Here is a 22,348-nt window from a genome sequence, read left to right as displayed (position 1 = left end):
TTCAACAGGCATTCTTTTCCTTTCATTTATCCTTTGTTGAGTAAGATCTCCCTGATAACCTAGTGACCTACTTGTTAAATTCAGTGGCCTAATCTCACTTTTCTTTCCATGTCACCTCCATACTATTTGATGTTGGTAGCTTTTTTTTTTTTTAATTGGAATTCTCCCTTTTTGATTTCTCTAACACAATTTATTCCTAATTTTTCCTGTATATCTCTGAAATCAGTTTCTGCCCACTGAAACCTGGCCTCTTCTCTATATACTTCACTTTGTACATGGCATAAACTTTCAATCTAAGCCAGGAGCTGTCATTGTCTCAACTTCGATTCTAACTCATCGTTATCCCTTATGTCCCGTCTTTGGATTGTCTCTCAAATCTGCCCTTTTTCCAGTTTATGTTACTGTAGTTTAGAAGCCCATGTCATTTCTCTCATGAATATTCACAAATTGGTCTTTTCTCCACAATGCTGCTAACATTATCTTCACTAGGCTTTTTTTTTTTTTTTTTTTTAAAGATTTTATTTATTTATTCGACAGAGATAGAGACAGCCAGTGAGAGAGGGAACACAAGCAGGGGGAGTGGGAGAGGAAGGAGCAGGCTCATACTGGAGGAGCCTGATGTGGGGCTCGATCCCATAACGCCGGGATCACGCCCTGAGCTGAAGGCAGACGCCTAACCGCTGTGCCACCCAGGCGCCCCTTCACTAGGCTTTTTGAAACTATGTGATTATGTTGGTCCCTTTATTAAAAAAAAAAAAAAAAAAAGAGATCTCTCCAGTGAATAAAGACCTCTTTATTGAATAAAGGTTGAGCTCCTGAGTGTGGTATTCAAGGCTATATTACTTATCTCTGAACTGCCTTCCTAGCTTCGTTTCCTGCTACATAGCCCAGCCAATCTAATGCTGCATCATCACTGAAGTATTTTCATCAAATGGCCCTTCTTAAATCCTTCTGGGATTCTAACCTCCCCACCCCAACTGTTTCATTGATTCAAACTATATAAATATATATGTAATTATTCCTAGAGGATCACCATGTTGTGGTAATACTGTCTAAACGTTTATCTGCCCTTCTGGGCAGTCTTACCCTTTTTAGTATCCCCAGAAGCTTGATAGGCATTTAAACTTTTTCAGCTAACGTTCCTTTAAATTTTACTATTGCTATTTGACACCTAGCATTGCTTTTCCAATAACTTTTTTTTTAAAGTTTATTAATTTATTTTGAGTAATCTCTACACCCAACATGAGGTTGGTGATTAAGAATCACATGCTCGGGGCGCCTGGGTGGCACAGCGGTTAAGCGTCTGCCTTCAGCTCAGGGCGTGATCCCGGCGTTTCGGGATCGAGCCCCACATCAGGCTCTTGCGCTATGAGCCTGCTTCTTCCTCTCCCACTCTCCCTGCTTGTGTTCTCTCTCTCCCTGGCTGTCTCTATCTCTGTAGAATAAATAGAGTCTCTTTAAAAAAAAAATAAAAAAAAAGAATCACATGCTCTTCCAACTGAGCCAGGCAGGCACCCCCCAATAACTTTTAAGACTGCAAAAATGTTACCAGACTATTTCATCCATATTTTGTAGGTATATAGTTTAGCATTACTTTTTAAAAATTTTTCACAATTTTGTTTTGTATTTTGATGCTATTATTTGATTCAAAGCAAGTGTTTACAGTTAGACTAGTAACTGAGATGAGTGACCCTGAGTCTTCATATCTTTGTCTTTAAACATGGAAATAGTATTTTTATAACAAAATAATGTTATAACACAACATGGTTATTTTGAAGATTAAGAATGTAAAGAACTTAGTGCATCTCTTTTACTTATTTTTTTCTATTACTATATTCTTGTCATATACTTAAAAAACATGTATGTGTGCAAGTAAAAAAAATCATAATTTGCCACTCAATTTTGAAACATTTTTAACTTTACCATTTTTTTTTTTTTAAGATTTTATTTATTTACTTGACAGAGAGACAGCCAGTGAGAGAGGGAACACAGGCAGGGGGAGTGGGAGAGGAAGAAGCAGGCTCCCAGCAGAGGAGCCTGATGTGGGGCTCGATCCCAGAATGCCAGGATCACGCCCTGAGCCAAAGGCAGATGCTTAACGACTGCGCTACCCAGGCGCCCCTAACTACCATTTTTAATTTGACGTATAACAGTATATTAGTTTCATATTTCAAGGATGATAATGTGCATGAATACCTTAGCATTTTTATGGTATAATTTTAGAAAGTTGTTTTTTATTTTTATTATCTCACAACAGTTATGTAGGTCTTGGTATTCTGATTATTGAAATTTGCGTAGCATGGCTAAAAATGAGAAGTATTTCTTGGCAAAAGTAAACTGAAGTCATGAAAGAGTATCGTATATTATGAAAAATATTTTATTCCTCTACTTCATTTTATGTTTTCTGTTGAGTGATTTTTAAAGTTAGATAGTTGATATCGAGGGCTTGTCAAAAACTAGAATATACCAAACATAGATTTGTGATATTTGAGATTGTTTAATTGAAAGATAGTTTAGAATTCAGGTTTTTCATTTGTTTGAATTTACAGAGTTTAAAGTTAATGGAACAAATTAAATTTAATTATAATTAAAATGGAACTAGTTTTTACCTTATGGTTGAGATAATCTTTTACCTATGAACTTTTTACTTTTAAAGATAAATCAGTTATATAAATTAGCAGATACCTATACGACTGTAGAAATTAGGCAGACATTAAAGACATAATGGAATTTTCCCTTATCTTGTCCAGAGTCAGACTAACAGGATTAGTTTTTGATGTTTTTCTACAGTTTTGTTATCGTTTTTCCTACCTAGTTAACTGCTTATTCTTCAAAATGTAGTTCACGTCTCCATTCTCCTTGACCCATCCAAAGCATGCCTTCCTTTGTTTGTCTTTTGTGCATCCCTCTGATTGTGATCTTCATCAAGCTTTAGCATTTCCTCATAAATTCAGGCTTGATTTGTGTCTTTTTCATGAAGCTGAGTATTGTAAGAGGACGAATTATCCAGAGGGAGGAGGGTGGCTCTTTGGTTAAAGTTGTGAGAGTAGCTGTATTCTCATTTTTGAATCTGAATAGTCCCTCAGTTTGTGATGCTTATCTTCATTGTATCATTTAGCTTATTATAGTTGTGCTACATGTATGCATTTACTCTCTTGTTATGCTGTGAGTTTCGTAAGGGAAATGTGAGCTTTTCGTTACCTTTTTCAAAGATACTTCACAAAGTGCCTGGGAAATAATAGGTGTTCAAGAAAAGTTTCTTGAAAGAGGAATATACGTATTAGAAAGGAACAGTTATTGGATTTTGTTTTTTTTTTTTTAACATATAAGCTTTGAAGAAGCTTGGAATTCTGATACAGGTTGTGTAAGTCATTTGGAAAAGAATCCTCATGTATACACGTGAGAATTATCAGAAGTAAATGGTAGTGAACAAATTCTAGAATTCTGCGTATGCTTAATGAAAACGTACCATATGCCAGGAATTATGCTAGGACTGTAGAATTGTGGATGAGACCCAGCCTCTGAGAGTTTAAATTCTAGGAGCAATAGATAAATGGTATTTGCTAATGAGTACAAAGAAGAAGGAATTTAGAGTTAATTTTCCAACATAGTCCTAGTTTTTGGAGCAGTCCTGTGCTTAAGTTAAGAATGAAATCAGTTATTGGTGTAGTCATTATGAGTCAAGCCCTTTTGGTAAAGTGTGTTCTAACATCATGGCCAATTTCCAATTTGATCAGTGAGCTTTCTCTTAAGAAATTTAAGCACATGAAACTGCCACATCACTACCAGGTAAAACCCTCTTTTTTCCTCCTTGTATAGGCCTATGTGTGTATAGATATGTATAATTTAAAAAGGAACTGCTGCTTTTAAGATGATAATTGTTACATAATTGAAGTAAGATTTCGGAGAACTAAAATTATTTGCCTGTGACAAGTTTACATAGGATGGTATAGATTGTTGAATGTATATATATATTTAATATTTAATTATCCCAGAAACCATCTTTTTTGAGAATAAAATAATTTTATAATGGGACTACATTACTGAATTTAACATTTGTTTCTTTCTCAGCTATTTAACTGATTATATTGGCAGTGATTTTCAGTTTACTACTCAGGTTTTTTTGTTTGTTTGTTTTGTTTTTGTTTTTAAAGCATTGTTGAGAAAATTGAATGAGTTAATTTCTGTAAAGCCTTGATTACAGTGGCTCACTAAATGGTACCATTACTATTAAGGTATATATCTGAAAGAATATTTATAACGTATTGCTACAAAATTAATTTTATTATTGGTTTCTGAGGGGTAGGAATTCAGTAAAAGCAGTATCTTTAAATTATTTATCATTGATGTGGTGATTTTCTGTGTTCAGAATGGTTTCATATATATCCTTCCATTTGCTCATCAAACCACCTTACATGGAGGAGAGGAAGATGGTCATCCAATCACAGATTAGTGTTAGAGCCTAGATTGAAATGCAGGTTGATTGCTAGTTGATCTTTTCATCCTTTGTCTCTTATAAAGAAGTTTATAAAACTCTCCTATTTGAGTGAAAGGTTTCTTTGTTTATTTCTCTTTTCTTTAAGGCATTAGAGGGCCAGCATGTTTTGGTAGAAAGATTAGCATTTTGTGGGGTATCAAGTTTTCATTCAAGGATTTAATGAAACAGTCTTTTTTTTTAAGACACATTTTCCTTAAATAATTGCCTTTTATAGCTTGTAATTTTAGCAGTGTTGCAAGTATGTAAAATATGTCATTGTGATTTTAAAAACAAATTAACATATTTACTGAATAGTGGCAGTGTTTTGTTTATTGGCTTTCGTGGTTGTTAAAATCTCTACCTTTTGGTACATGATCTGTGATAATCATCTGTTTTAGAAGATTCAGTAGGCACTTCATTTTGCAATATTGTTAATTATGGGAAATTACAGAATTACTCAGAATTTTAGAGCTGGAAGAAACCTTTCAAGAGCTTCCATGGTGTTTAGTCATTTCCTGAGACAGGCTAGTTTTTATAACTTGAAAGCTTAATAGTAGAGGGATAAGATTGTCTTCAGAGAAAAAGATCTTGAGGGGTTTGGAGTAAAAATGTTGGTATTAAAACTTTTGAAATAGGTTGAGGCCACCATTGTTTGCAAATCCTTCTTGATTGGGATTTTTCAGCTCATTTTAGAGGATTTCTTGTTGTTGTACTGAGAAGTGCCAGGTAAAGCATAGCTGTTTGCTGGGTGAGGTCTTTTCTGTTTGTTGAAACTCAGCCTCTATCTTAGTATCCTTCTGGCAGGTAAGAGAAAAGGCCTAGGAAGATTGTAACTTTGTTTAAAAGTCAATAGCTTGTTAATGTCAGATTCAGCTATTTGGATTTCCAGTCCTTTTTATCACCTTGCTGTGGTAACATTTAATTTGCTAGCAAGTAACTTCTTAAGGATTCCTTCTTGTAAATCTCATATACCTAGATCTAGCGCTGTACATCTTGATAATTTCTAACATTAAATCTATTTATAACTAATAAAAGAATTTATGGTAAAACTGGGCTAGCGGTATCAGGAATGAAGAACAAAATGACAAACCCCAAAATAACTAATATTTTTCAAGTGCAAATATTAACAAACTTCATTCTGATATTTTTTATAGTAACATTTATTGTGCTGTATATCCTGATTTCTTTGATATCATGGTATTTCTTAGAGGAAAAATCCTTGTAAATACTATTTTTCTCTTTTATGGTGATACAGTAAGAGTCATTAGTATAATTAATAACCAATTTGATTATATGTGTGTATATGAGTAAATGATAAAAAGTTTGTGCAGCCCACTGACAATTTTTAGACAAGAGTTAAACCACTTCATTTTTACATGTTTTATAGTCTGATCAGGATTCTTCACACTGTCATACTTTATAGGATGTACTAGGGACGATCAACCTGTAACAGCAGCAAGTAGATAGTATTTGATGCCAGCAAGGTGATTGCTCAAGAAGTATAGCTCTAGGTACATTCGCGGAGAAGGCAAAATTGTTTTGGTCTTCTTTCATCTTTTTCCATCCTTTTTTGCTGTTTATCTTTGGTCTCCCCAAGGCTCAGAGTCTCCTCACTAATATTCATTTCAAGGTTGCCTTTTTTTTTTTTCCTAGCTTGCTTGAATTCTAAGATGTTCTGATTCCTTTATTTTCTTCACTCCACCAGCAGTTCTTCCTTTACTAGAAAATCTTTTTTATCTGTTCTGTAAATCTGAATAAAGTAATTGTTTCAAATGTGAATATAAATAACCTGAGCATGGGGGATAGAGTTATTTTTTTCTTAAGGTAGAAACTCTCATTCTGATGATAAAAGATGTGTTTGCCAGTTAGAATCAAGTAACAGGTTTCTTGGGGTAGAAATGAGTTAGCCTTCCCTCAGAAGAACCCAGAAGTTTTTGATTGTGTTGATCGGAGCCCTGAAGTCTTATGAAATTGTCTCAGTGCCTATCAATAGGAGCAAGCAAGTGGGGCTCCATGCTCCCACACTCCACTTCAGCCATATCATCTACGCTCAATATTTCAGAGTTCCCTGCAGTTATGTACTATAGTGGTGAAGACTTGGGACTCTGAAGCTTGATTGTTTGGGTTTAAATATTGGTCTCACCCACCACTTACTGGCTGTGTGACCGTTCGGAGGTTAATCAACTTTTTGAGCCTCAATTTTTTTGTTTATACAGTGGACTTGATAATAGCACCTACCTCATAGAGTTGTGAGGCTTAAATGAGATAATTCTTATAAAGTACTTGACACAGTGCCTGGCATACAGTAAGTCCTCAATAAATGATAGCTAAAACAATCAAATACAGGAGTGGTGATATAATTTAGGGGTATAACAGTCCCTTTTGTCAAGCATGTGGGTTCAAGTATGCTCTAACAAAACCAGAGCATAAAAACAAGTGTTTTCAACTAAAAGGTAACATTTCCAGAAATTGCTTCAGGGATAATTTCACCTACCCACCCTCCTCCCCTACCTCCCTCTTCTCTTTCCTACCCTGTTTGCTCCTGCAGGGAGGGGTGTGTGTGTGTGTGTGTGTGTGTCCGAGTAACCTGATATGGCTTGTCACATAAACATTTGGAGCTTACCAGTAAAAGTTTTAACATCTAAAAAGCACTTTAGTAGTACAATAGTGATAAGCAGTGTATATAGACTTAAGAATTGAACAGTTAAAAACACCATTTTTTACTGTTTGCCGTAGTTGAAGAGTAAGTCTGTTTCCAGGGTTGGATTGTCGGAAAGCATGGTCATGGTCTTTTTTAGGTCACTTTTGTCATCTGGTGTATTATGCTGTTTGTTCTACCTCACGCTCTCCAGTCCTCCACAGTTTCTTTCTTAGTTTTTATGAGTGCTCAGGTATCATCTCTCAAGAAATATTTCTTTATCTTTAAGCCAGAATGAATGTCCTTTCAGTTACTCTTGAAGCATTCTATGATGGTTGTAATTATATAGTGTATTGAAATTATTTTGTTCTGTTTCTTTCTCCCTCCCAGGACTGTAATCTCTTGGAGAGCAGTACCATTTGTCCTGGAATCACATTTCAGCTTAAATCCCCACCTTCCCATTTATAGCCATATAACCATATGGCTTTATGGTGATGATTCAGTGTGATAAATGATGTAAGGAACATAGCATAGTTCTTAGTTAATGATAATAATTGTAAGTAATATTAATAAAAATTCCCAATGCCTGTCACCATGTCTTACATAGGTATTGATAATGCTTAAATGCAAAGAAAGGCTCTTTATCGTTTATCTGATTGCTGCTTTAAGCTGTTTTCCACTTCTTGTTTTTTATGGAATATTTATGTAGTATCATTTTATTTCATGAGCCTGTGAGTTGGATAGAGTATGTTTTATTACGCCCACTTTACTTGACAAAAGAACTTGTATTAACCAAAGTTACCTTCTTACTCACCAGCAGTTTAAAAAATGTTTTCTTGTGCCATCAGTATAATGTATAGTTTAAACCACAACCAATAGCATTTTATTCCGTTTTATGTCATGCTTACTTGTTTGTTGAATCTGAACTAGAGGCAGAGAAACCATTTAGTGGAAGCCATTACAGTAGTCTATGCAGGAGATGGTAGTGGCCTGAACAAGGATAATGCCAGTGGGAGACAGAAATGAATAGATTCTAGATAGATTTAGAAGAAAATTTACAGGATTTGATGGGTGGCTGGATATGGTTCTGGGAGGTAGGAAGTTGGGTTGTAGAGAGGGAAGAATCAAGGATGACTCCCAGGATTTTGGCTCAGGTAAGCAGCTTGGTAAATGTGCTTTTCATTGACATAGGAAATAGGAGGATAGACAGTTTTGGGGAAAGGTAGTATTTCACTTTTAGATTTGTTGAATTTCAGGTATCTGAGGGAAATCTGAGGGGGAAGATCTGTGAGACAGTTTGGGTATGTGGGGCTTAAGTTTATGAAGGAAAACAGGGCTATAAATAAATACTTGGTAGTAGTCATCGGCATGCATGATCAAGTTGAAGCTATGGGAGTAGGCAAGACAGATCAAGGAGAGAATAGACTGCATAGCATGAGAAAAGAGAACCCAGGACAGAAACTTGAGAAACATCACGACGTTTTTGTGATGGTAGAGGAAGAGTGTCCCACCAAGGTGAAGAAAGAATTGGAGAAGAAAGAGAAATAGGGAGAAAGAAACCCAGGATAGTGTAATGTTACAGAAACAGGGAAGAGATTTTCAAAAGGAGAGGATGTGGTGAGCCATGTCAGATGGCCTCTCGTCAGATAGAATCTTAATTTTTCCTTTGCATTCTGTTTAATGTTTATTTAAGCAGGTGTTAAAATTTATATTTTAAGTTATAACAAGATAATAATCCTGCATAGTGCTTGTACTAAGCTTTTCATGAAAGTTACAATAGTTCTGTCTATAGGTTAAATAAAGGAAGTTAATATTGGTAGGTCAGGAGATGAGTAAAATTATGTTAGTAATCTGTCTCAAGGAAGAATGCTCTAATTATCTAGTAAAATCTATCATTAAGCCTATAGATACAAAAATTAATAGACTTAATTTAAAAAATTGGGTCCATCTTGGTATCAAGAATTTTTTAGTGCTAAGTAAATGTAATTGCATACTCGTGCGGGGGAGCGTGTATGGTTTAAAGAAGCTCTTCTGTTTTTAGAAGGAATGAATCATAGCACTCTATTGATCAGCTAACCAAGCAAATCACAGCACTTTTCATAAAACTGGGTTTGGTTCGTAAAGTAATAGTTATTTGTGGAGTATATTGGATTTCATGTGATTCATGATTCAGATTTTATGAGTGCTGAATAACCAAGTTATTTAGAATATAGGCAATAGTTTGAAAACTATCACTGTTGACTTCAGACTATATTGGAATTTATGTTAGAAAAATTTGCCATTGTTTTGTAAATCAGTTTTATACAGAAAATGTGCACTTATACATTTTAGAGATGGTTATTAAGAATTGCTTTGAAAACTAATACAGACCTCAGGATCTGGTCAGATTAATTTTAATATCAAAAGTTGAAAAAGAACATAATTACAGAGTAAAGAAAGGTTAGACTTCATTTTCATGCTGGCATAGTTGTTGGCACTGAGAGTACCATTAGCTTTTATTTTTGTGTGTTAACTTGGGTACTAACTATAGTTGGTATATAAAGGATTACATATAATGCTCCTGACATTTTGGACTAGGATCAGGAAGATGTTTCCTCGGACTAGAAGCTATAAAGAATAGATGATATTAACTGTTTATGGAAGTATACCATTTTAAGATATGGTTTGTAAAATGTGCTTAATTAAGGGACCTGGGGTATCTGTTAAATTAGGAAGGTCAAAATATTATTGAAGATCAATTAATGTGATTAAGGTATCCTTAGGAAGAATGAGTAGAACATAAAATGATGTAAAAGAAAAATCACACAGCATTATAGCACTGGACAATTGATTAATATTTAGCATAGTACAAGAGGTGGTAGGAAGTGAGAGATGCTTTTGATGGTCACTAGAGTGATACTTTATTCTGGGGTCGTGGTAACGTAGTCTTCTTTATATAAATTAGTTCTTAACATCATTCAAGTAAAAAGAAGTAGTTTGTAGACACAGCAACCAGTTTCAGGGCTGCTACTGTACACTTAGTCTGTGCAGTATGCAGTCTTTTAATGCTTTGGCCCTGTCCAAATATGTTGATACTAGGAAAGAAATGCCCTGATTATCAGTTTGGTGAAATTGGTTGACAGAATTCTGTCAGTGATTGTATCTGCTTTAGTTTTAGTTTGAATCTTTGGACTTAAAAACCAAGAACCAAATCAAAATCGGGACCCCATCCATTAACTCATAGGTATTATTTTTCAATGAGTTCTCATTTAGATAGCTAATTGGCATTTGATTTATCACTTTTGGTTTAATACTAATTACTTTGTAAAGCTTTCTGTATTAGTTAGCTGTTAGTGTATTTGTGCAACAAATACCCCAAAATTAAGTGGCTGAAAATAATAAACATTTATTATCTTATCCTTTTTTTTTTTTTTTTTTTTGAGTCGAGAATTCGGAAGCAGCCTATCTGGTGATTCTGATTCAGGGTCTCAAGCCAACTGAGGGAGGATCATTTCCAAGCTTACTCATGTGGTTGTCAGCAGGCCTTAGAACACCTGTTCCCAAGTTACTCACGTGGCTGTTGGCAGGCCTCAGGACCCTGGCTGTTAGCCAGAGACATCAATTTCTTGGCCACATGGGCTTCTCCATGGGGCTGCTCACAATATGGCAACTTGTTTACTCCAAAGCAAGGTATCTGAGTGAGAGCCCCAAAACAGAAGCCAGTCTCTTTATAACCTAATTTTGGGAGTGATATCCTGTTACTCTGCTAAATTCTGTTCCTTAGAAGTGAGTCACTAAATCCAGCCCATACTCAAGGGGAGGAGATTACAGAAGGGCTTGCATACCAGGAAGAGGTGGGATCATTGTGGGCCATCTTAGAGGTTGCCCACCACACTATCCTTTAAAGTTGAAAACTTTTTGTTGTTGCAGAATTCTTTCTTGGAAGGAAAGCTTATGGGGGAATCTCAAAATATAAAATAGATAAATAAGAAGTTCTGTCTGGGGCACCTGGATGGCTCAGCTGGTTAAGCGTCTGCCTTTGGCTCAGGTCATGATCCTGGGATCCAGCCCATGTCAGGCTCTCTGCTCAGCAGGGAGTCTGCTTTTCCCACTCCCTCTGCTACTCCCCCTGCTTGTGCATGGGCGCGCTTTCTCTCTCTTTCTCTGTCAAATAAATACATAAAATCTTAAAAAAAAAAGAAAGAAAGAAAGAAATTCTTCTGTCCAAAACAGGGGTTCTAGGGAGGTAGATCTTAGCTGCTATCATCCTTCCCCTTTAGCTTCCAAACAATTTGAATAATAGTATCTTTACCATCAAATGTCAGTCAAGAACATGAATACTGTTTTTCTCATATTTTCATTTTATAATTTGTCAACAGTCGAAGAATTCTAGCTTGTAAAAATCAGGTATTGCGACATGGAAAACAATTTGTATAAATGTTTCTGGCAACTTTTGAAGTAGAGTAACTTCCTTTAGTAAAGTAATCTAGTGTAATGCCTGGTTTTGTAGTATTAGCAGATGTAATTTATATATTGTAGTGTTAGCAGTTTTGTAGTATTAGCAGATATAATTTATATATTGGTGTGATAATGATAGTGATTTACTTACTAACTGCTGCCTGAAATGTTTTACTAACTATTCCAAATTATATGTATTTCTAAAAGTCCACAAATATATAGTGGTATTTGGAATTCAATTTTAATATTAAAATGTTCTTATCACTTTTATGCTATAAATTGTAATTCCTGATCAATAACATAAATTATTTATTTTCCTTATCTTGCAGTATAAAGAATATAGTTTCACAATAATACCAAAATTAATAACAAACAATAAATCTGTAAGTTTAGAATTTCTTTATGTAGTTCTTTTAGTCATTAGACTATATCCCTCTAAAGGTGTATAAAATCATTTGAAAACCATTTCTGGGTCGTTGTGTCAACAGTTTGATATACAGTTGGATTCTGGGCATTGTTTCCAAATGCTTTATTTACAGTAACTTAATTCCTTCTACTGCCTTGCAAACTAGGTTCTGTTATTATCCTTATTTTACTGATGAATATAGTTTTTGCCATCTTGATTTTAAGTTGATTTATGTTAACAAGAAAATAGTACTGGCTTTGTTTGTTTCTCTATGGATTGCTGTGGTGGGAAGTAGTGGATAAAACTGAGGGAAAGGAAAATTTTAATTAGGAAATGAGATGGTATTTATAATTTAAGGACCTTGAGGGTAGTATACCCTGGGACTGAAAGTGCAATAGTTCATAATGGGCTCGATTCAATTCAAATATAAACACACATCCCTCCCATGTTTTTTATTTATGAGCCATCAATAATGTCACTTAAATATGTGTGAATATGTGTATAATATAAAAATTTTTTTATGCTGTTACAGGATTCCAAGTCCAGGATTTACCATGAACAGCGTTCTACAACCATAATACCTTACATTAGAATTTTAAATTTTAATTGAAAATTAGAGAATAAAGTGCCTGAAATCATCACAACCAGTTGTAATTTAAATTGCTTCTAGCCAAAATATAATGTCCAAACCAGTGAGTAGTATTGGAAGTGAATGTTAGCTACCACAGTTTTTTCTGAGCATTTTTTTTTACGAGTTTAGATTGACTTTATGGAGTAGATTTTCATTACTGAAATGCTTGATTTTGGTTCTTTTTTATTTTTTTTTAAAAGATTTTATTTATTTTTTTGACAGAGAGAGACAGCCAGCGAGAGAGGGAACACAAGCAGGGGGAGTGGGAGAGGAAGAAGCAGGCTCCTAGCGGAGGAGCCTGATGCAGGGCTCGATCCCATAACGCCGGGATCACGCCCTGAGCCATAGGCAGACGCTTAACCGCTGTGCCACCCAGGCGCCCCTTGATTTTGGTTCTTAATTACTAGAGTACCTTTTTGTGGATGAGTGTTGTAATTTATTAGAGCTTACACAAGATAGTTTTGAATAGAGCATCCTAATTTCTGGAATTTCTTTTCTAAATTATTCTTATAAAATTCATGGTAGTTGAGCTTATGGCATGATAACAACAAGCAGCTTTCAATGCTGGTCTCTAAGTGACCCTTTTGGTTACTTCAAAATGTTTTCAAGGTATTTTAATTCTCTTGAGTTACCTTAAAAATGCAGTTGATTCTATTTTAAATTCATAAGATTTATCTAAATGGAGACTGCATTTGCTGTAAGTAAAAATTGGAAATTTTTAGTTCTTAGTGACATCTGTTATTCTAGCTTATACCAAAAGGATAAAATATTTGGGCTATTGCACCTGTATCTATTTTATTTTATTTTTTTTTAAAGATTTTATTTATTTATTTGACAGAGATAGAGACAGCCAGCGAGAGAGGGAACACTAAGCAGGGGGAGTGGGAGAAGAAGCAGCAGGCTCGTAGCGGAGGAGCCTGATGTGGGGCTCGATCCCACAACGCTGGGATCACGTCCTGAGCCGACGGCAGACGCTTAACTGCTGTGCCACCCAGGCGCCCCTGTATCTATTTTATTAATCGAAAAATGTAGAACCTTTGTGCCAGGTACTTGTTCACTCTCAGGTAATAGACGTTAACTAGGAATCTAGAAGAGTTAACTCTAGAGGACACTTTTGGTATTTATTTCTGTATTACAATTACAAATGAAAGTCTGTATAGTGCCCCTGTTTGTATGAATAGGTCATTTAAAAACAAGTGCAGTAATTACTCCAGATTTATTTTTAAAAAGCATATGATTTTTCCAAGACAAAGTTATATCTTTAAATTAAGTAGGAATCTAGGAAATATCTTAACATGTGCTGTCAACCTTTACTAAATACAAACACATCATAACGAGTGAAATGTAAGATTTTCATTAGAATTACATTTTCAACTTGTTTTTGTTGAATGATAAGTTTATACACCATTTTATCCTATTTATTTAGTATTTTTTTAAAATTAACATATAATGTATTATTTCTTTCAAGGGTACAGGTCTGTATCCTATTTACTTTTAAAACAAAGGAAAAGCTGGTGCTCCTGGGTGGTTAAGCTTTGGACCCTTAGTTTCAGCTCAGGTCCTGATCTCAGGGTTGTGAGATCAAACCCCATGGCGGGCTCTGCGCTCAGCGCAGGGTCTGCTTAAGACTTTCTGTCGCTCTTCCTTTGACCACTCGTGCTGTGCTTGCTCTCATGTACCTGATTAATATGTATTGAGTTAAAAGTAACAGAATGTTTTCATGTGAGCTTGGAGATGAAATTCTTCTGAGGAGACCTTTTTTTTTTCTTTTGTTAGAAGTCAGGGGTTTGGGGTGCCTGGGTGGTTTAGATGGTTAAGCGTCTGCCTTTGGCTCAGGTCATGATCCCAGGTTCCTGGGATCGAGCCCGCATCGGGCTCCCTACTCAGTGGAGAGACTGCTTCTCCCTCTTCCTCGGCTGCTTCCCCTGCTTGTGCTCTCTTGCTTTGTCAAATGAATAAATAAAATCTTTAAAAAAAAAAAAAAAGTCAGGGTTTTTTTGTTTTGTTTTTAATGACTGGGCCATTTTTAGGCAGTTATTTAAAATGCATAACAGTTAATCAAAACTATGGCTCTACTACTTTGTAGAAGTATTTAAATTAAAATCAGCTTTATTATTTATCAGTGGCCTGGCATACATTTATATATGTGTGTGTGCTTGGTTTCTTATAGGTGACAAACGGCTATTTAAGGACTTCTTGAGCTATAAAAGGGAATTGTCTTGATGTTTTTTATCTTAAGTCTTATAGATTGTTAGTTCACTGTGGCCTCTACACCAAAATTTGGTGAATGTTAATGACAGTGGCTAGTTAAGAAATGGCAGATTTTGATCAGCAAACTATCCTTGTACTGATATTAAAAAGTGATGATGGTGTTTCAGTATAATGGAATAGTCTAATTGCTGATATTTTTTGTATATTAAATATAGCTGCCATTATAATGGGAATTTAAAAATGAAACCATTCAAATCATATTTTCTTTTCCTTCTCTTTCTGATAGTGCCAGAAGTTTCTGTTGGCATTGTAGTTAGCAAATCGTTTCTGTGTTCACTCTGGGGCATGCATATGCAGTTATCTGGTGAATTTACACCCCTTTCCTCTGTAGTTCTACGTGTATTAATGATCTCAAATAAAATTAATCTTCTTATTCTGCTAGAGAAGAAAAAGCTGGATCACTTACCAGTAACTGGAGTTCTCCTATTGGGTAATCTCCACAGATCCACATTCTTTGAAGTTATTGTGAATGCCTCGAGGACCAAGGAACCGTTGAAATTTCCAATTTCAGGAAGGTAAGCAAGTGCACTGAAGCATGTCTCTAGCATCTCCCAAATCCCCACCCCCAACTTTCTTACATATACGTCTGTACTGCATGCCCCCTCAGTTCCAGTGGATGCCCATCATGAAGATTCTCATGCTGGACAGAAGGGCAAGAGAGGTGGATCTGTGAGGGAAAAGACCCAATAGGAAAACTCAAGTTACTGGTGAGTAATCTAGTTTTCACAAACTTGAGATTTTTTTCTCACATTTCTTCTCTTTAGAATGAGTTTGTTTAATTACAAAGAAGGAAGTTGTATGCAATAGCTTCATTTTATAAATTTGATGTAGATTATGGAATTTATTGTATGGATGATAAATACCTAGTTCTTAATGGGTGTATGAATAAGTGTGACATTAATTTTAAAGAGTATCACTTACATAATAGCTGTTTATAAAAATTATGTGTCTATTACCTTTTGGTAAATAGTGTAATACTCCTAAAGCAATTTAAGGAAGCTATGTATTGAATTATTTTGTAAATTCCTTTATTTGTGATGTTGCTTTTATATGAAGTAAATACTTATATGGTAAAACTTATGCTTATGCCAAATTTGGTCAAATTCTTTTGGCATAGTACTGAAAAACAAAAAATAATTTTATATTAATTGACTAGCACTTCTTACTGATATAGTTTTCAGTGTACCTTTTAACTTCATTGTAGGTATATTTGGAAAATAATTCAGGGTGTGTTACAGTTCTGTTTACCACTTGCTTGTTCATAATAGATGGACTTATTAATGTGATGGGTGGCACAATTGGTTCATTGTGAGTCTCTGCTTCCACAAGTACCAGAAAATTTACTGAACTGGCGTGTAAATGTTAGAATTGGACAGAATTCCTTGCTTCTAATTTCTCTGTCACTTATTCTGCTTTGTTACCAGGTTATCCTTTCTAAAAGGGCCTGTAGTGGTGCTCTGTTCAAGTTGTTTTATAAAATTTTCATCCATTTGCTGGGTACTTAAGGCCTCTCATAATCCAATCCCATCCTATTTATCCAGCCTTAATTTCTTCACTTTGAAACTTTTCTTTTGGTCTTACTTGTTTACTTGTTATATTTATACTTTAGGGCTTGTGCTTTGCCATTTTTTAAAAATGACTTTCTTTTTATTCTGCTTTTCTATACTCTAAGGTTGAGATCAGGTCCTGTCCCTTACACAATTCCTTTTATGCTAGCATCTGTCTGTGACCTCTGTTTCCTCAGTGGAATAATGAGACTGCTATGAGGATTGAGTTAATTTGTGGAATGTACTTAGAACCATGCCTAGTAGCACATAGTAAACACTCTTGTTAACTATTATTTGATTGTAGATGGAGCATTTCTGTGATTATGGATATAATTTTCATCTGTATGACGGTTTAGCCTTTAAGTATTGGCTGTGGGTGATATTGCTGTTTCTTTGATATGAAACTTAAGCTGATTTGTATGATCATATGGAGAAAAAGGATAGGATTTTATTGTTTTAAATTTTATTTAGTTCCTAACATCAGTGACTGGGATTAAATTATACCCATTAAAAAATAGTTTTACACGTAGTTGATAGAAAAAACTTAGTTTTTCATGAATATATTTACCAGTTTCCTCATTTATAAAACAGGGTCATTTGGCTTATCAATCTTGTTTGTATTGTCAGTTTTTCTTAAGAACAACAGTTTTTTCCCTTTGAAACTGGAATAATGAAATTATAATTGTTTAGTGCAATATAAATTTCTTCTTTGGGACATTAAAATAGAACGTACAGTTTTGAGAGAGTTAACTAGTTTGGCTTCACTTTAAAACCTTGTGTAGTGTTAGAAAACAAACTGGAAATTCAGTGTACTTGATTTTTGAGGTTTAAATATCTTAGAAGACTATTGCTTGATTTTTAGAGATGTTTGGATTTAAGAATACCTGTCTGGGGGCGCCTGGGTGGCACAGCGGTTAAGCGTCTGCCTTCGGCTCAGGGCGTGATCCCGGCGTTCTGGGATCGAGCCCCACATCAGGCTCTTCCACTATGAGCCTGCTTCTTCCTCTCCCACTCCCCCTGCTTGTGTTCCCTCTCTCGCTGGCTGCCTCTATCTCTGTCAAATAAATAAATAAAATTTAAAAAAAAAAAAAGAATACCTGTCTGAAGAAGCAGTAGTTGAAATCTAATTTCTGGTTGCTGAAGGAAGGGAATGACAGATTGTCACTTTTAAATAGTCACCAGAGAACCAATTCAGGTCCAATTAGACAAACCAAAGAAAACATTTAAATGACTTAAGCGCTTGTTTTGAATTTCCTTCTGCACATCCAGTTTCATCATTTCTTTGGTATGATAGTGCTGTGGTATATTAAGAATATCCTTATTCTTTATTCTTTAGAAGTACATGCTGAGAAATTTAGAAGGAAATATTATGATAGGTTCAGAAAAAAGTGTGGGTATTTGGGTGTGGTGTGTATGTGTGTCTGTAGAGAGACATAAAAGAAGAGATAAAGCAAATGTGGCAAATGTTAACCATTTTGAATCTAGGTGAAGGGTATATAGGGTATACATTGTACTTTCAAGTTTTCTGTGGTTTTGATATTTTTCAAAAAAAAGTTGAAAGTGTTTTAAAAAGAACTGTATTGTGCTTCAATTTCTCTAATTCTAAAATGGGAATAATAGAACTTGTTCTTTCTGTGCCTTGATACAGGTAGGCCCAGTGGGGGATACATTTGGTAGACTAACAGTCAAGAGAACTTTAAGAAGTAGGTGTTTTTTTTTTTTGACATTAAAGAAGAGTTTTATAGCAGACAACTTTTAAAGTACATTTCACGTAAAAGCATATTAGCTTAAAATATATCCCTTTTTCTTATTCAGAGCATATTGCGTTATAATTGAACAAGAGCAGTCAAGAAGCAATAAATATGTAGAAATATATGAAGTAACTAATTGAAATAGAACAATATAGCTACTTCTAAAATAACTCTGTAAATGGGCAAAAAAGATTAGACCTAGCTGAAGTGAGAAGTTGTTAATTTCAAGATAAAACTGATAACTCTTCCAGGACGTGTATAGCAAGATAAAGAGATAAAAAGAATGAAAGAAAAGCTAAGTCACCTTAGAAGTAGGTTGAAAAGCTCCAGTGTAAGTCTGATTGGAGTTCCAGAGCAGAGAATACAGAGGATGGTGGAGAAGCAGTATTGAAGAAAAAATGACTAAGCATTTTCAAGAATTTTTTTTTTAAAGATTTTATTTATTTATGTGATAGAGAGACAGCCAGCGAGAGAGGGAACACAGCAGGGGAGTGGGAGAGGAAGAAGCAGGCTCCCAGAGGAGGAGCCCGATGTGGGACTCGATCCCAGAATGCCGGGATCACCAAGAAGTTTTTTAAAAAGTAAAAAGTGTTGAATAATTAGAACTGAATCATAACAAAAGCGTTGTATCAGAACTTGAAGGATGTAGGAAAAGTGGTGCTTAGGGGTGATTTTATAACCTTAAATGCGTGTATTAAGTTCAAAGAAAACAAATGAGCCAGATAGTCAACTCAAAAACTAAAAAAAAAAAAAAAGCAGCTAAAAAAGAAGGGAGGAAATAAAAATAAAAATAGAATTTGGTGAAATAGAGAATAATCAACAATAAAAACAATAGCAATGTTTATTCAAATCAGAGCTAGTACTTTTTAGTTGATTAAGTTCTGGACATACTCGTCAAAAAACAGATGGTGCAACTAATAAAATTTAAAATGAGATATAACTATAAACACAATTATAGATTTAAAAATCACAAGAAATCACAATTATATATATGTTTTAATATATATTACATAATATATATTATATAGTAATATATAAATAACATAATATATATATTTTAAAAACCAGGTAAACTGGATTGTTTCCTAGGGGACAAAATCATTCCAAAATTGTAAAGAAAATAAGAAATTTAAAAACCATTAAAAAAATTAAAGTTGTAGGAAACTTCCCTAAGAGGAATAGGTTTTTATTTTTTAAATTTTTAAAAAAATTTTTATAATAATTTTTTATGTTATGTCACCATACAGTACATCCCTAGTTTTTGATGAAATGTTCCATTATTCATTACTTGCATATAACACCCAGTGCACCATGCAATACATGCCCTCCTTAATTTAATACACATTTGCCTATTCTAGACATTTCACATAAATGGAATCATCCAATATGTGGCCTTTTGTGACTCACTTCTTTCACTTACCGTAATATTTTTCAGGTCTATGTCACCGTATATCAGTGCACTTTATTCCTTTTATGGCCAAATAATAGTTCATTGTATATATATATTTATATATATATATATTTATATATATATATATACACACACACACACCACATTTTGGTTATCCTTTCATCAGTTGATGGCTATTTGGATTATTCTGCATTTTTTGCCTATTATGAATAGCTGCTATCAGCATTTATGTACAGATTTTTGCATGGATATACATTTTCATTTCTCTTGGACATATACCTAGGAATGAAATTACTAGGTCATATGTAACTATGTTAAACCTTTTGAGGAATTACCAAACTGTATTCCAAATTGGCTGTGCCATTTTACTTTCCCACCAGCAGTGTATGAGGGTTCTAATTTTCCACACCCTCACCAACACTTTCATTATCTGTCCTTTTTATTTTACCCATCCTCACTGTGTGAAGTGGTATCAGAGGAATAGTTTTAATTCTGATATTTATAATCCTTTTTCAGATATACTTTTGGTGAACAGAGAATTCTACTTTTATACAAAATAACCCAGGTAATAGAAAAAGAGGGAAAGCTACCCTGCCATTTATCAGACAAGTGTAGTCTGGAAACCTAGACTGGAAAGAATATACAAGGGAAGATGTATTATATTCAATCTTACATATGAACAAAGACCTGAGAATTTTAATTAGGATAAAATGTAAGGATAGGTCGGGGAGTTAAGATGGAGGAGGAGTAGGGGACCCCTTTTTCCGCCGGCCCCCTGAGTAGAGTTGGATAGGTACCAGACCAGCCTGAACATCCACGGAATCAGCCTGAGACGCAGGAAGATACATCTGGATCTCTACAAATGAACATCTCCAGCGATGAGTATTGAGGTACGAAGCAGGGAGCCATGAAACCGCACACAGATATCGGAAGATAAACAGAAGGGGGAGGGAGCTGTGGCGTTCAGGCGCTGGGAAGCGGTAGCCACCAGCACGGGGGAGCAGGCGGACTTGCAGACCGGTACCCGAGAGACAGCAGACTGAGACCGTGAGCCGGGGAACTCATGACCAGACTGAAAACCAGAGCTCCAGTGTGCTAACTGGAACCAGACTGAGACCGGGAGCTCCAGAGCATGCGGGGGCGGCTGGCGGTGTTAGAAACACAAAGGACAGAGACACGCCGGCCCTGGAAGTGAGGACTGGGATGCCGGGTGTGGGACGCACATCACGGGACGCTGCAGGGTTGAGCAGCACCAACAGAAACAGAGTTAAAGTGGCCAGAACATCAGTGGAGAACGGTCCACGATCCCTCTGTTCTGAGACAGAGGCTGAGATTCGGCCACTGCTGCTCTGACTCTCAGAAGAGGCACAGCAAACCGCCAGGGAAAGCCGCCAGAGAACAAAAGCCTGGAAATACCGGCTCACAGTGTGCCCATCCCCATCCCCCCTCACAGGGGACACGGAGACGGAGACTCTACGCAAACAGGTTGCCTGAGTATCGGCGCGGCAGGCACCTCCCCCAGAAGACGGGCTGAAAAATCAAGAAGCCCACATCCCTAAGATCCCTATAAAACAAGGGCGCACGGCCTGGGGTCCCGGTCAATAATTTGGGCTCTGGACAACCCCGCAACCTCTCCTCATCAAAATGACAAGAAGGAGAAATCCCCCCCACAAAAGAAAAGACAATGAGTCGGTGGCCTCTGCCACAGAACTAATGGATATGGATATAACCAAATTATCAGAAATGGAATTCAGAGTAACAATCGTCAAGATGATGTGTAGATTTGAAAAAAGTATTAACGAAAATATTAATGAGAATATAGAATCTCTGAGGGTGGAAATGAGAGCGAATCTGACAGAAATTAAAAATTCTAGGAGCCAAATGCAGTCAAAACTAGAGGCTCTGACGGCCAGGGTGAATGAGGCAGAAGAACGTATCAGCAAATGGGAGGATGGGTTAGTAGAAGAGAAAGCTAAAACAGAATCTGGACTTAAAAAAATCCACGCTTAAGAATGTAGGTTATGGGAGATCACTGACTCAATGAAACGTTCCAATGCCAGAATCATCGGCTTCCCCGAGGGGGTGGAGAAAAACGAAGGTCTAGAAGAGATANGGAGAAAAACAGAGGTCTAGAAGAGATATTTGAACAAACTGTAGCTGAAAACTTCCCTAATCTAGCAAGGGAAACAAACATTTGTGTCCAAGAGGCAGAAAGGACCCCTCCCAAGCTCAACCATGACAGACCTACACCATGTCACGTCATACTGCAATTTGCAAATATTAGATCCAACAATACAGTATTGAAAGCGGCCAGGGCAAAGAAATTTCTCACGTACCAAGGCAAAGGTATCAGAATTACGTCAGACCTGTCTACACAGACCTGGAATGAGAGAAAGGGTTGGGGGGGCATTTTTAAAGCTCTTTCAGAGAAAAACATGCAGCCAAGGATCCTTTATCCAGCAAGGCTGTCATTCAGAATTGATGGAGAAATAAAGACCTTCCAGAATCGTCAGTCATTGACCCATTTCGTAACCATGAAACCAGCCCTACAGGAGATATTAAGGGGGGATTCTATAAAGGTAAAAAGGCCCCAAGAGTGATACAGAACAGAAAGTCACAATCAATAGAAACAAAGACTGTACTGGCAACATGGCATCATTAAAATCATATCTCTCAATATTCAGTCTCAGTGTAAATGGCCTAAATGCTCCCATAAAACGCCACAGGGTTGCAGATTGGATAAAAAGACATGACCCATCCATTTGCTGTCTACAAGAGA

General features: G+C 35.9%; 1 protein-coding gene across 11 annotated transcripts in view; it reads left to right on the top strand.

Annotated features, from left to right (window-relative positions):
- Window positions 1-22,348, top strand: part of YAF2 (YY1 associated factor 2) — a 74,460-nt gene that overhangs the window by 6,659 nt on the left and 45,453 nt on the right. For 3 of the 11 annotated variants that reach the window (XR_004621173.1, XR_004621174.1, XR_004621172.1), the window contains exons 5-6: window positions 15,243-15,375; window positions 15,468-15,567. The exons of 6 other annotated variants lie outside the window; for them this stretch is intronic. Coding sequence is in view for 2 of the 5 variants with exons in the window: in XM_034644912.1 (XP_034500803.1) it covers window positions 15,243-15,375 (133 nt within the window). In the remaining 3 variants the exon portion in view is untranslated. The remainder of the gene's footprint in view (window positions 1-15,242; window positions 15,376-15,467; window positions 15,568-22,348) is intronic. 2 more of the 11 variants (XM_034644912.1, XM_034644910.1) reach the window with 2 other exon arrangements.

This window comes from Ailuropoda melanoleuca, chromosome 16 (genome assembly GCF_002007445.2).
Source record: "Ailuropoda melanoleuca isolate Jingjing chromosome 16, ASM200744v2, whole genome shotgun sequence".
Classification (NCBI taxonomy): domain Eukaryota; kingdom Metazoa; phylum Chordata; class Mammalia; order Carnivora; family Ursidae; genus Ailuropoda; species Ailuropoda melanoleuca.
The sequence above is the reverse complement of the archived record's forward strand: the minus strand, read 5'-3'. Positions and strand labels throughout refer to the sequence as shown.